The sequence below is a fragment of the Rhineura floridana genome, chromosome 5 (assembly GCF_030035675.1).
Source record: "Rhineura floridana isolate rRhiFlo1 chromosome 5, rRhiFlo1.hap2, whole genome shotgun sequence".
Lineage (NCBI taxonomy): Eukaryota > Metazoa > Chordata > Lepidosauria > Squamata > Rhineuridae > Rhineura > Rhineura floridana.
The window spans coordinates 163,775,589-163,789,788 of record NC_084484.1 but is presented as its reverse complement, the minus strand read 5'-3'; the positions used below and the strand labels follow the sequence as shown (position 1 = coordinate 163,789,788).

The following is a 14,200-nucleotide window of genomic DNA, read 5'->3' as shown; positions in this document are numbered from 1 at the left end:
TGCAAAATACAGGTTCAACTTCTAACAGAAGTGGAAGACAACAAAGACAATTCTGACTTATTGCCGATTCCAGTGGGAGGCTGCCTATTGAGTTTTGTACAACAGTGGCAGGCAACAACAATAGCTTGCTGGATCAGAAATGCAGTGCAGCATGGGTATCAAACAGAGTTTCAGGCTACACCTCCAAACAGATTTATCCCATTACCAGTCTCGTTGAATCCAGGGAAGCGCAGGCTAGTACAAGAGGCAATAGGCCATTTCTTGCAGATAGCAGCCATAGAAGTAGTTCAGCAGGACCAGAAATTTTGTGGTGTTTATTCTATGCTGTTTATTGTGCTGAAGAAAGGGAATGATTGGAGGGCTGTGCTCGATCTAAAGATTCGTAAGATATTGGAAATTTTGCATGGGAACATTGGTTTCTATAAAGAAAGTGCTTCAACCTCAAGACTTTTTAGCTTCCATAGATCTAACCGAGGCATATGTCCATGTGCTAATCCATCCACAGCATCGCACATACCTCCGTTTTGCTTATGGCAATCAACACTATTAGTACAGGGCAATGCCTTTTGGCTTGGCATCAGCTCCAAGGGTCTTCACGAAGATAATGGTGACCCTTGTGGCTCATCTCCACCAACAGGGATTGCATCTGTCCCCATATTTGGATGACATTCTGATTTGGTCGCAGACAGTACAGTCAGCTATCAGGACATTCAGATCATACTAGCAATTCTCAAGGATTACGGGTTCTTGGTGAACATACCGAAGAGCCACTTGTTTCCTCAGCAATGCCTGCAGCATTTGGGGGCAATTATAGATACGAAGGGGGAGACAATATCTTTTGGAAGAGAGAGTGCAGAAGATAAAGTTGGCTGGTCACTGCTGAGGAGGACCGCAGAGGACATAATGATCTTAGCAAAGATTTTAGGGATGCTATTCTCAGCTATCCAAGTTACACCATGGGCCAGATTTCATGTCCAGCCTCTACAGTGGACATTGTTACTGTACCAGTGGCAGGGCGAACCCAATACTTTCACTAAACATAAGATACATATTTTTGCATTGGCAGAAGCAGCCTCCGGTAGGTGAGTTATTCAGCAGGTGCTAAAACATCATTGAACAATTATGTACCCACCCAAACAATAGGTCAGCTCTGGAACATCCCACTTGGGGGTGTCCTGGTACCCACTGGAGAAGGATCTGTTTTACTCACCAGAAAAGTGTTTCTCTGCGGGTACCAGGACACCGCCAAGGCTCACCCTGGGATGTTTAAGACAGTAAATGTTATAAAGAGAATGGGTGCAGACTAAAGGATTAGTTATCATACCTGAAAGTGTGCAAGTTATTTGTTCCATGTTATTTATGGTTAATGTAGTGTTGTCAGTGTGTTCATATGCGTTATAAGTTTATATTTTTGTGGGAGGGGCTGCGGTAATGGTCCGTTTGGAGTGTTAACTCTTTCCTGCCTCATGCACTAGTAAGGAAGACAATACCCACTTGGCGGTGCCCTGGTACCCACAGAGAAACACTTTTCTGGTGAGTAAAACGGTTCCATCTCCAAAGTTCTGACAGGCACTCTTTGAAATCTGAGTGTTCACCACCACCCAAATCAGGAGTGATGTTCGGGTCACAAGTAACAGCACTCAGCCTAGCAGTCAGTCCTAGATGAGAACTTCCTATTCATCAGCAGAATATGATCAATGATCTTCTGAATCATGTTTGTTGGCTTGTGGTATGCAGCCATCTCCCCAGTGCTCCCTACTTTTTACAGTGCTCTCCACACTCAGTATCCTTGTGGCTGGTTCCTCAGTTTCACTCCTAGAAACAGATTGCCAGGGTCAGGACACCCTGGAAAAAAAGAGTGTGTTCAGATAATACCATAATGGAGGTGCCTTCCACTACCAGGCTTTTTCACAATAAGGATATTCAGTCTTTATTAACGAAAGCCATGTAATCCCTAGGTCATCAAATTCCAGTACCAAAAATCTCTGGTACCAGAAACATCTAGAGGGGCATTGGTTTTCCTCAGTCCAGGTCAGCTTCTAGAAAAGCACCCTTCCCCCACATTTCTCAAAGGTAGTAAAATCAGAGTAAAAAGGAATGAAATTAGCCCAGAAGTTTTGTTACCTTCAGTCACAACCTATGGGAAAATTAAATGTTCTAATTGTACCAGTAGAGTTGCTAGAAGCTACTGAGATTGAATCTGTCCAAATTTTGACAAAGATTTGTCAACAAATATGGAAAACTAAACAATGGCCCACAGACTGGAACTGTTCAATATATATCTCAATTCCAAAGAAAGGAGACCCCAGGGAATGCAGTAATTATCAAACTATTGCCTTAATATTCCATGGAAGTAAAGCAATACTCAAGATTCTACAACAAAAGCTCTTACCATACATGGAGCAAGGAATGCCAGATGTCCAACCTGGATTTAGGAAAGGAAGAGGTACCAGAGATCATATTGCAAACATACGTTGCATAATGGAACGGACCAAGGAATTTCAGAAGGAAATCACCCTGTGCTTTATAGAGTACAGCAAAGTGTTTGATTCTGTAGATCATGAAAAACTATGGAATGCTTTAAAAGCAGTGAGGGTGCCACAGCATCCGATTGTCCTGATGCACAACCTATACTCTGGACAAGAGGCTACTGTAAGGACAGAATATGGATAAACTTTCCCAATCAGATGTTGGTCAGTGATGCAGGTTGTGAGACTCACAGACAAGGTTTTTAGCAGAGAGAGAGAAACCTGAAGCAGAAGGGTTAAGTTGTGAGAACAGAGTTCCAGACAATCAAGGTCAGAGTGGCTGGCTGAGAGTGTGATAAGGTTGGAACTGGCAGGAACTCGAGTGTGGGGGAAGAAATGTCAATGGAGGAAGATGTCTCTAATGTCTTTGCCTAGTAAAGACTCTTACATGAAACTTGCCTGGCCTGTCTTATTCCTGTTCTAAACGGCTTTTGGATTCAAACCACGTCTGACCTACACACGCAACTCGCAACAGGGGTTATGGGCCCAGATTATGAGGCGTGGTAGCGGGTTCGAGAGCCGGTGAAGTGGCGTTATTGCAGAGAGAAACAAAGCGCAAGTGAGAGGCAAGTAAGAGTGGGCAAAATGGCTGTAAATCTATCTTCCGGGATGCCGATGGAGAGGCTGAATGCTGTAAACTACTCCAGCTGGAAGTGGAGGATGAGAGCTGTTCTGATTAAAGAGGATTTGAATGATGTCGTGGAAAAAACCCCTCCGGCAGCTCCTTCAGCAGCGTGGCTGAAGAAAGACGAGAAAGCGAAGGCTTTTATTACTCTGAGGCTATCAGATTCACAACTGTTGCTGGTGAGTAATGAGCCGACAGCTAATCAGATGTGGGAAAAGTTAAGAGCCGCGCATGTACAGCAAACTGCGGGAAGCAGGCTGTGTTTAGCACGGAAGCTATATCAGATGCGTTTTAAAGATGATGTGACTATGGAAGAGCATTTGGCTGAATTTCGTAGATTAAATGCAGAGCTGCAAGATCGAGGCGTTCATCATAATGACTTGCAGATGGTGTATCTCCTGTTATCTTCATTTGATCAAAAATGGGACGTGCTGGTCGCTGGTCTGGAAAGTCAACCTGACGGGACTCTAACTTTGGACTTTGTGGAACAGAAACTTCAACAAGAGTGGTATAGGAGACAAGAAAACAAAAAAATGGAATTAAAAGAGGCTGAGACTGTATCTGTACAACAACGAAATCAAAGAAGCAGGGAAGAGACTAAAACATGTTATTTTTGTGGATCACGTGGGCATATACAGAGACATTGTTTAAAGAAGAGGAATTACAGAAACTTTGAAAGTCAGAGGGCAAGCGTGAACTTTGTTTCTAAGGAGAGCAATAAACTGATTAACTCTAAATGGCTTCTTGACAGTAGAGCGTCTGATTGCCTAATCACAGACTCTAGTTTATTTTACACTTCAAAGCCGACGCAGGAGAAGATTTATCTGGCTGACGGATCAACTCAGGACGCTACTGCGAGAGGAACACTGAAGATGGGTAATTTGGGAATTTTAACAGATGTATTATTGATTTCTGGTTTAAAATATAACATTCTATCAGTGAGAAAATTGGCTCAAATAGGTTGTAAAGTTACATTTGAAGGGGATAGATGTTTTGTGAGAAAAGATGGTGAAATATGCATGCAAGGGAAATTACAGAACAATATGTTTATGGTTGAATGCAAGCTTGATAAAGACATGTGTGCTTGGATAGCAGTAAATAAAGAGAAACATGATAATTGTGTCCATGAATGGCACAGAAAACTAGCACACGCCCATTTTCAAAAGATACAAAACACCGCAAAATATAGTCAAGATTTGAAGTTAAAACACTGTGAGCATGTGGATGAGTGTGAGGTATGTTATAAAACAAAAATGACTGTGAATCCAGTAAATAAGAGCTGTGAAAGCACGACTTCAGAACCCTATCAACTTATACATGTGGATTTAGCAGGACCTTTTCAGTGCTCAAAAGGTGGAGCAAGGTTTTATTTAGTGATTGTGGATGATTTCTCCAGATTTACACATGTGTTCTTATTGAAAAAGAAAAGTGATGCAGAAGAGAAATTAAAGGCATTCATACAGAGAACAGAAACACAACATGGGGTTGTTATCAAAAATATCAGATCAGATAGAGGTGGTGAATTTACCAGTAATTCATTTCAAACATATTTGGAAAAGAAGGGGATAATTCAAAGTCTAACTGCTCCCTTCAGCCCATCCTCCAACGGAACGGCAGAGAGGAGGAACTGGTCATTGCAGGATTCATTGAGAGCAATGCTAGCAGATGCTGATATGAATAAATCTTATTGGGGTGAATGTATTCTGTACACTGTTTATATTCAGAACCGCCTAATGCACAGAACAATAGGCATGTCTCCCTATGAGAAACTGACTGGAAGAAAACCCAGGGTGAAACACATAGAACGTTTTGGGGCAAAATGCTGGATACATGTTGCAAAACAGTCAAGAGAGCAGGCAGGACGCATTTTGGGATTTCAGAATTCATATTATAGAGTTTGGTTACCTGAGAAACAACAAGTGGTGTTAAGCAGAAACATAAAGGTGATAGATAAACCTTGGAGAGACAGTCAAACAGTGATCTTAGAGAGTGAAAGCATACAGGAAGCTGCGGATGTTCCTTTCGGGCAGCAAATTCCATTAAAAACTGCATTAAAAGATTTAATTCATAGTGGCAAACGTACTGTTAAAAGACTGAGAGGTGAAGACATAACAACACATGATACAGAAATACCTAGTACTAGTGGTGCTGGTCTGAGTAAAATTGAGAGTGAAGAAGAAATGGAAATAGATACGGTCAGGAAATCAGAGAGAAAAACGAAAGGTCAACCTCCTCAGAGATTTGCATTTAATGTTACACAACAAAATAATGAAACAGATGAAATTCCAGTAGAATGGGAAAAAGAGGGACCAATAGATAAAGAAACAATGGATCTAATGTGGAAGTTTTGTGTTGAAGAATGAAATGTAATTGTATCATCAAATAAAAGCAAACATGAATCTGTGAAACTTGTGTAAATAGAGAATAAAGAGAAACTGAACTGAACTGAAACTGTAAATAGAAACTGTAAGAAACCATGTACTGAAATGTATTTGTAATGAAAAGTTAATGTTGTAGAAATGTAATAATTGTAACATGATGTTTTGTAGTCTGTAAGTCTCAGGTGGGGGCTGTTGGTCAGTGACGCAGGTTGTGAGACTCACAGACAAGGTTTTTAGCAGAGAGAGAGAAACCTGAAGCAGAAGGGTTAAGTTGTGAGAACAGAGTTCCAGACAATCAAGGTCAGAGTGGCTGGCTGAGAGTGTGATAAGGTTGGAACTGGCAGGAACTCGAGTGTGGGGGAAGAAATGTCAATGGAGGAAGATGTCTCTAATGTCTTTGCCTAGTAAAGACTCTTACATGAAACTTGCCTGGCCTGTCTTATTCCTGTTCTAAACGGCTTTTGGATTCAAACCACGTCTGACCTACACACGCAACTCGCAACATCAGAAAGGGTGTGAGACGAGGGTGTATTTTATCAGTATTTGTTTAATCTATTGGAGGGAGAAATATCAATAATTTAAGATATGCAGACGATTCCATACTACTAGCAGAAACCAGTATTGATTTGTAACAAGTGCTGATGAAAGTTAGAGGAAAGCATCAAAGTAGGACTACATCTGAACTACAAGAAGACTAAAGTAATACAACAGAAGATTTATGTAACTAAGTTGACAATGAGGAAATTGAACTTGTCAAGGATACCTTGGCACAGTCAACCAAAATGGAGACAATAGTCCAGAAATCCGAAGAAGGCTAGGACTGGGGAGGGCAGTGTGACGCCCTTCCCTGGCTCTCCCTGTCAGGTTCCTACCTGCGCGTGGCTACTGCCTGTCACTAGGCACCACCAGGGACTCCACCAGTCCAGACTGTCCTTTTTAATTGTTTCTCTCCCCGCTCTAGCACAGATCTCAACAGATCCCCCTGCTAGGCAACCACTAGTCATGTCCTAATACTAGTATTCCCAGAGACTCTGAATACTGGTATTGTTATTCTCTTCACCGCTGCCACCATTTGTTACAGTTTCCCTTCAGCCTTGGTCATTACCTTACCCTCCCTTCTGGTCTGTGAAACCCCAGCCAAGGATCAGGCCTTTGGTAAACCAAATTAAGTATTTATTAAAGATAACAAAGCTAACAAGATTAACAAGATTTCTTCTTAAGGCACATAAGCATATGGTTTTACTCAATACTAATCCGAACTCCACCCCCCTCCTTCTCCACTCTCTCCTGGCAAACAACTCTCTAAACCCCCACCAAGCAACCCACTCAGTTCACCTCCTCCACCCCCACTCTCACTCTTCCTTTTATACGTTCAGCCATTTTAAACACTCAGCCAATCATCTAGCATTCTACTGCCCATTCACTCCCCCTCCTCTTTCACTCCACTTACCATGTATCTTCTAAACAACAGCACTTACCATATATACATTAATATAGGAACATCACAGGCAGCTGTGAGAGAACTAGAAAAGTTCCTCAAATACAAAGATGTATTACAGAACACTAAAGTCAGGATCATTCAGACCATGGTATTCCTGATCTCTGTGTATCGGTGTGAAAGTTGGACAGTGAAAAAAGTGGATAAGAAAAAAATGAACTCATTTGAAATATGTTGGAGGAGTGCTTTGCGGATATCATTGACCGTGAAAAAGAGAAATAATTGGGTGTTAGAACAAATTAAACCAGAACTATCATCAGAAGCTAGAGGTTATACTTTGCATACATAATGAGGAAACATGATTCACTAGAAAAGACAATAATGCTGGGAAAAACAGAAGAGAGTAGGAAAAGAGGAAGACCAATCAAGAGATGGATTGATTGCGTAAAGGAAGCCACAGATGTGAACTTATAAGATCTGAACAGGGTATTTTATAATAGATGCTTTTGGAGTTCGTAGATTCATAGGGTTGCCATAAGTCGTAATCGTCTTGAAGGCACATAACAGCAAGAATTATGGATGTTCCTATGTCAGCTCTCCTTTCACGGATGGTCTTATCTAAAGACAATGATGAATTTCATGGATTTCAGGAAAGCCGATTTTAGCAAGCTCAGGGAAATGTTGGGTAGGATCCCGTGGCTAGATAGACTAAAGAAAAAAGGAGCCCAAGAAGCGTGGATGTTCATGAAGAACGTATTACAAAAAGCTCAATCGCAAACAATTCCAAAGAGAAAGAAAAACGGAATACATCGGAAAAAGCCAATGTGGCTACACGGAAGACTGGTGGAGGAGGTAAAAGTAAAAAAGAGCATGTATAAAGAATGGAAGGAAGGACGCATCACCAAGGAAGAGTACTGACGAGCGGCTCGGGCTTGCAGGAATAGCGTAAGGAAAGCTAAAACCCAGAGAGCTGAGGCTGGCGAGGGAAGCGAGGAACAACAAAAAGGGGTTTTTCAGATATGTTCGAAGCAAGAGAAAGACCAAGGAAATGGTGGGACTGCTGCTCAGTGAGGATGGCAAAACGTTGACAGATAACGAGGAAAAGGCAGAACTGCTCAATGCCTATTTTGCCTCCGTTTTCTCCCAAAAAGGGAACAGTGTGCAACCTTGCATTGGTAGCAATCTCAGTAAGGGGTCGGGATTGCAGTTTGTGATTGATAAGGAGATAGTCAGGAAATACCTAGTTAACCTAAATGAGTTCAAATCTCCAGGGCCTGATGAACTGCATCCCAGAGTATTGAAGGAACTTGCGGATGTACTCTCGGAACCTCTTGCCATCATCTTTGAGAAATCCTGGAGAACGGGAGAGGTGCCGGAGGATTGGAGACGGGCAAACATCGTCCCGCTCTTTAAAAAGGGTAAAAAAGAAGATCCGGGGAATTACAGGCCGGTCAGTCTGACTTCAATACCGGGAAAGATATTAGAACAGATAATAAAAGAGTCGATTGGCAACTATCTAGATGACAATGCTGTGATTAGTAGGAGCCAGCATGGGTTTGTCAAGAAAAAATCCTGTCAAACTAATCTCATCTCTTTTTTTGATCGGGTCACTAGCCTAGTAGATGGTGGAAATGCTGTAGATGTCATCTATCTAGATTTCAGCAAAGCGTTTGACAAAGTCCCCCACAACCTTTTGATTAGCAAACTGGTCAAATGCGGACTACATGGAAATACTGTCAGGTGGATTCACAACTGGTTGGAAAACCGTACTCAAAGAGTGGTCGTCGGTGGCTCTGCTTCGGACTGGAAGGAGGTTTCGAGTGGAGTGCCACAGGGTTCGGTCCTGGGGCCGATACTCTTCAACATTTTTATCAATGACTTAGATGATGGGGTGGAGGGAAGCCTTATGAAGTTTGCGGATGATACGAAACTGGGAGGGATAGCTAACACAATGGAAGACAGGAATAAAATCCAAAGGGACCTGGATAGACTAGAAAATTGGGCTGAAATTAATAAAATGACATTCAATAAAGACAAATGCAGGATTCTGCATTTAGGCCACAAAAACAAAATGCATGGGTACAGGATGGGAAATACCCGGCTTAGCCGTAGTGCGTGTGAGAAGGACCTTGGAATTGTAGTGGACCGCAAGTTGAACATGACCCAGTAGTGTGATGCTGCAGTAAAAAAGGCAAACACAGTTTTGGGATGCATAAACAGAGCTATAGTTTCCAGGTCGAGGGAAGTAATAGTCCCACTATATTCTGCATTAGTCAGGCCTCATCTGGAATACTGCGTTCAGTTCTGTGCGCCTCATTTTAAGAAAGATATAGACAAGTTAGAGCGGGTTCAGAAGAGGGCAATGAGGATGATAGCTGGTATGGAGAACAAGTCTTATGAGGAAAGGTTGAAGGAACTTGGCATGTTCAGTCTGGTGAAGAGAAGGCTGAGGGGCGACATAATTACACTCTTTAAGTACCTGAAGGGCTGTCACATAGAGGAGGGTACAGATTTGTTCACTGCTGCCCCAGAGGGTAGGACTAGGTCTTAATGGTTTTAAGTTGCAGGAGCGTAGATTCAGATTGGACATTAGAAGGAACTTCTTGACAGTCAGGGCAGTTCGGCAATGGAACCGACTGCCTAGGGAGGTGGTGGGATCCCGTTCGCTGGATGTCTTCAAGCAGAGGCTGGACAGCTATCTGCGGGAGATTCTCTAGCTGTGGATTTCCTGCTGTGAGCAGGGGGTTGGACTCGATGACCTACAAGGCCCCTTCCAACTCTATGATTCTAAGCCTTGAAGTACTCCTTTGACAACACAGCAGAGGAAGCACTTAAGAATTCCAATGAAGTTTTAACCCTGGCCTTCACAGCCACCTTACTGGCTCTATTTTTTCCAGAGTGTGTCTCATCTGGTTTAAAGTCTTCCTCCGGATGATGACGTAGATGTTGTGCTCAATTCTGCTTGCATATTTCCCGTGGGCATCTGGTTGGCCACAGTGGGCCTTTGACCTGATCCAGCAGGCTCTTCTTGTGTTCTTATATTAATGTTACATAGGAATTTAAAAACATTTACTGAGGCATCAGTATTTATTGGAGACACCTCTCTTGATGCAGCACAATACTCTACCATGGCTATTGCAGCCACTACAGTAGCCAGGAGGCCCTTATGATTTTGCCACTAGAATGTGGGCACTTTTTATTCTGTTTGTGGAGACCAGACATTTTAAAATGGACACATGTTCTTTTCCAAAAAAGAAAAACATGTTTTCTTTCCTTCTTAAATTCATCCCATGGTTCCATATCCAATTCCCACTTTAGTGATTATATTAGTTAGGGCAACATCCCACATTATTGAATACCTCTTTCTTTCCAAATGGAGAAACGAACATTGGATACTTACTGTGAAGTTTATTTCTGGTTTGGGATGAATGAGGCATCCAAGGTACACTTTACTATATCAACATCTTTTTTTTGCAGTCAGTTGACCATTAATACATAATATTAGTTACGTAGTACTAAAAATACATATTAGTACAACTGGAAAAAGTACAGAAATAAAATACAAGCCATTTAGTGGTGTCTGGCATTCCAGTTCTATAAATATGTATTGCTTGTAGCCATAGACCATTGGAAATGCTAGCATTTCTTATACATAGCAATCTGGCTTTGCTTGCCAGAGACCTTTGGCATGTGCTAGTTCCCCAAGGGGCGGGATGAGGCACCAGGGTTCTATTCTCACATGTCATTTCCTGACCAATTGTATCGGGATACTTCTCAGTATTCTTTGTTTTAAGCTTGGTATAGGATGGAACTGGAGAGAAGTCATCTGATGTGAATCTAGACCAGCTTTTCCCAACCTTGGGTCCCGAGATGTTGCTGGACTACAGTTCCCACGATTCCTGACCGTTGGCTATGCTAGCTGGGGCTGATGGGAGTTGTAGTCCAGCAACATCTGGGGACCCCAAGGTTGGGAAAGGCTGATCTAGACTATTGGATGCCTTGTTCACCCACAGCCAGAAGGAACCTTCACAGTAATGTTCCTTTTTGTTTTTACCAGATAAGTGAAAATTTGAAAATGTCTGATCTGTTCCTTACTAGTTTGAGGTATGAAGTTTACACGTTTAACTATGTTTTATTCTTTTATTTCTGCAAAGATCAAGAAAGCTTTGGAATTGTATGAGCAACTACGACAGAGAATGGGGGTAGTTATCGTAGGTCCAAGTGGTGCAGGTAAATCAACTCTCTGGAGAATGTTGAGGGCTGCACTTGGGAAAGTTGGCAAAGTAGTGAAACAATATACCATGAACCCCAAAGCGATGCCTCGCCGTCAGTTACTAGGCCATATTGACATGGACACTAGAGAATGGTCTGATGGTGTGCTTACAAATAGTGCTCGGCAAGTGGTGCGTGAACCATCAGGTATGTCGGTGAATTAGAACTCTTAATTTTCATAAATGAGGAGTCTTATGTTTCGATCCTAATCTTGATAACTCAGAAGTAGGTCTTATATCCAAGAAAGTGCATAGAATGATAACCTTAGTGTTGTCAATCTTATACTATCACAATAAGAGGAACTGTGATATTCTGCTGCAGCAAGAACACTTTTGTCTTCATTATGCTGGTAAGATTCTCTGAAAAAAGGTTGGCTGAATAAAGCCACTGATAATACCTGTGTTTAGTGAATAACAAGTGTACAGTTAGAAAAGAGCAACAAAACTTCTCAACATAGTAAGTAAAATAAGAAAATAACCACTGTGACAGTAAGAATTGTTTGCATTTTATCTATCCCTATACTGCATATATTTAGAGAGCATATTAATCTAGCTTTATTGGGTTCTTTGTTCATACAAAGCAGTTGCATACATTTGAATTGTTCACTGATGTGAGATACAGTAATTCAAACCTATCCTCCCCTGTATTCATCCCAAATGCATATGCTAAAGTATATCTGATTTGAATTCCTACTGAAAAGTGACTAGCTTGAAATAAAATATTTGTTACTGTTTGTAAACAGATGTTACTTCGTGGATAATCTGTGATGGTGATATAGATCCTGAGTGGATTGAGTCTTTGAATTCTGTTCTTGATGACAACCGTCTACTTACTATGCCCAGTGGAGAAAGAATTCAGTTTGGCCCAAATGTTAACTTTGTTTTTGAAACCCATGATTTGAGTTGTGCCTCTCCTGCCACAATATCTCGAATGGGGATGATCTTCCTAAGGTAATTTGACATTTGATGTAGATGCACCTTAGAGTCATTTACACCAGTAACACATGATAAGGAAAGTTGAAGTTTAAAACTGGTGTAAAGTTGACTGAAAAAAAATAACTGGCCATTGTTTCACTCCAATCCCATTCAATGTTTTAATTTGTTATCTGCTCATTTGGAAGCTAACTAGAATTTTATGGGCAAAAAGCACTTGCACAAATGTTCTTGCAATTGGCAGGCTCCTCTGTGTACACAGAAGAGGTGACCTCTCTTCGTTGTTCACTCTAGGTTGAGAGAATTGTGCAACTTTAGTGGGATTCCCATGCCTTTTAACAACTGCAAAGAGGGCTTCAAAGTAACAACCAATAATATAGTGGCACTGTTTGGTTTAATAAGCTGAGGCATGGAACAAGACTTATGACTGCCATATAGCTTTTTTTCCCTTCTCCTTTATGTGAGTAAGTGAACAAGCCAGAAAGTCTTCAGTTAACTACAGTTTCCAATTTCATCCAAAACCAGCAGCTTCAGAATGAGCCAAAATATGTAGCCATGGATTGAAATATGCTTAATATCCCAGTTTTTTCCAGAGGTGTCAATCATCATTTCCCTGTTTACATGGCATGGAAACCTATTTTGTTTATTTATTATTTACTTAATGACTTGATTAGTGCCGCACGCATGCACTTGCAAAAGTAATCAGACCCCTGACCAGTGCTCTCATATTACTGAATTACATGTGGTAATTTATAATTTTATTCTGTATGATATTTTATTGTGAAACACTGAAACTCAAAATTAATTATTGCAAGGTGACATTGGTTTTATTTATTGGGAAATGTTTGTAAGAAACATAAAAAACTGAAACATGTTGCTTGCATAAGTATTCAACTCTTGTGCTGTGGAAGCTCCCAGTTTACACAGATGAAAGAAATTGCCTTATCAAGGACATTATTACCTTACCATTGGCCTCCACCAGTGAACCATTAGAGTTGCTGTCACATTGTCAGGATAAGAACCCCACTGTTGTAGGATCATTGGTCAGGCTGTGGATCTGAAGGAAAATGAAGACCAAAGAGCATTCTACGGAAGTGAGAGATAATGTAATACAAATGCATAGATTAGGAAAAGGGTACAAACTAATATCCAAGTGTTTGGATATCCCAGTGAGCATAGTTGGATCAACAATCAGGAAGTGGAAGCTGCATCCCACCACCCAGCTACTGCCAAGAAAAGGCTGTCCCTCAAAACTCAGTGCTTGAACAAGGAGTAGACTTGTGAGAGAAACCATAGAGAGGCCAACAATCACTTTGAACGAGCTACAGAGTTCAGTGGCTGGGAGTGGAGTAATGGTGCACCAGTCAACCATATCAAGAGCTCTGCATAACACTGGCCTGTATGGGAGGGTGGCAAGAAAGAAACGGTTACGCAAAAAGTACCATCTTAAAGCACATCTGGAGTTTCCCAGAAAGCATAAGAGTGCCCCAGCTGCGATGTGGGAAAAGGTTTTGTGGTCAGATGAGTCCAAGGTAGAGCTTTTTGGCCAAAACTCAAAGCACTATGTGTGGCATAAACCTAACACTTCCCATGCCTCAAGACACACCATCCCTACAGTGAAGTATGGTGGTGGCATCATCATGCTGTGGGGATACTTCTCATCAGCAGGGACTGGCCATCTTGTTAAAATTGAAGGAAGAATGGATGGAGCAAAATACAGGGATATACTGCAAGAGAACTTGCTTCAGTCTACTAAACAACTGAAGCTTGGGAGGAAATTCCCTTTTCAGCAGGACAATGATCCCAAGCACAAGGCCAAAGCAACATTAGAGTTGCACAAGAACAAAAAGATGAATGTCCTACAGTGGCCCAGTTGAAGTCCTGATCTCAATCCCATTGACAATCTGTGGCACTCTTTGAAAATTGCGGTGTACAAGTGAACGACCTGGAGTGAATCTGTCAAGAAGAATAGGCCAAAATCCCTCCAACACAGTGTGCAAAGCTGGTACATACCTACCCCAAAA

At 41.6% G+C, this 14,200-nt stretch overlaps 1 protein-coding gene across 4 annotated transcripts in view; it reads left to right on the top strand.

Moving 5' to 3' along the window:
* DYNC2H1 (dynein cytoplasmic 2 heavy chain 1) overlaps nt 1-14,200 on the top strand; it is a 438,789-nt gene that overhangs the window by 111,339 nt on the left and 313,250 nt on the right. For all 4 annotated transcript variants that reach the window (XM_061628720.1, XM_061628719.1, XM_061628721.1 and 1 more), the window contains 2 exons: nt 11,127-11,391; nt 11,987-12,194. In XM_061628720.1, the coding sequence (XP_061484704.1) occupies nt 11,127-11,391; nt 11,987-12,194 (473 nt within the window). The remainder of the gene's footprint in view (nt 1-11,126; nt 11,392-11,986; nt 12,195-14,200) is intronic.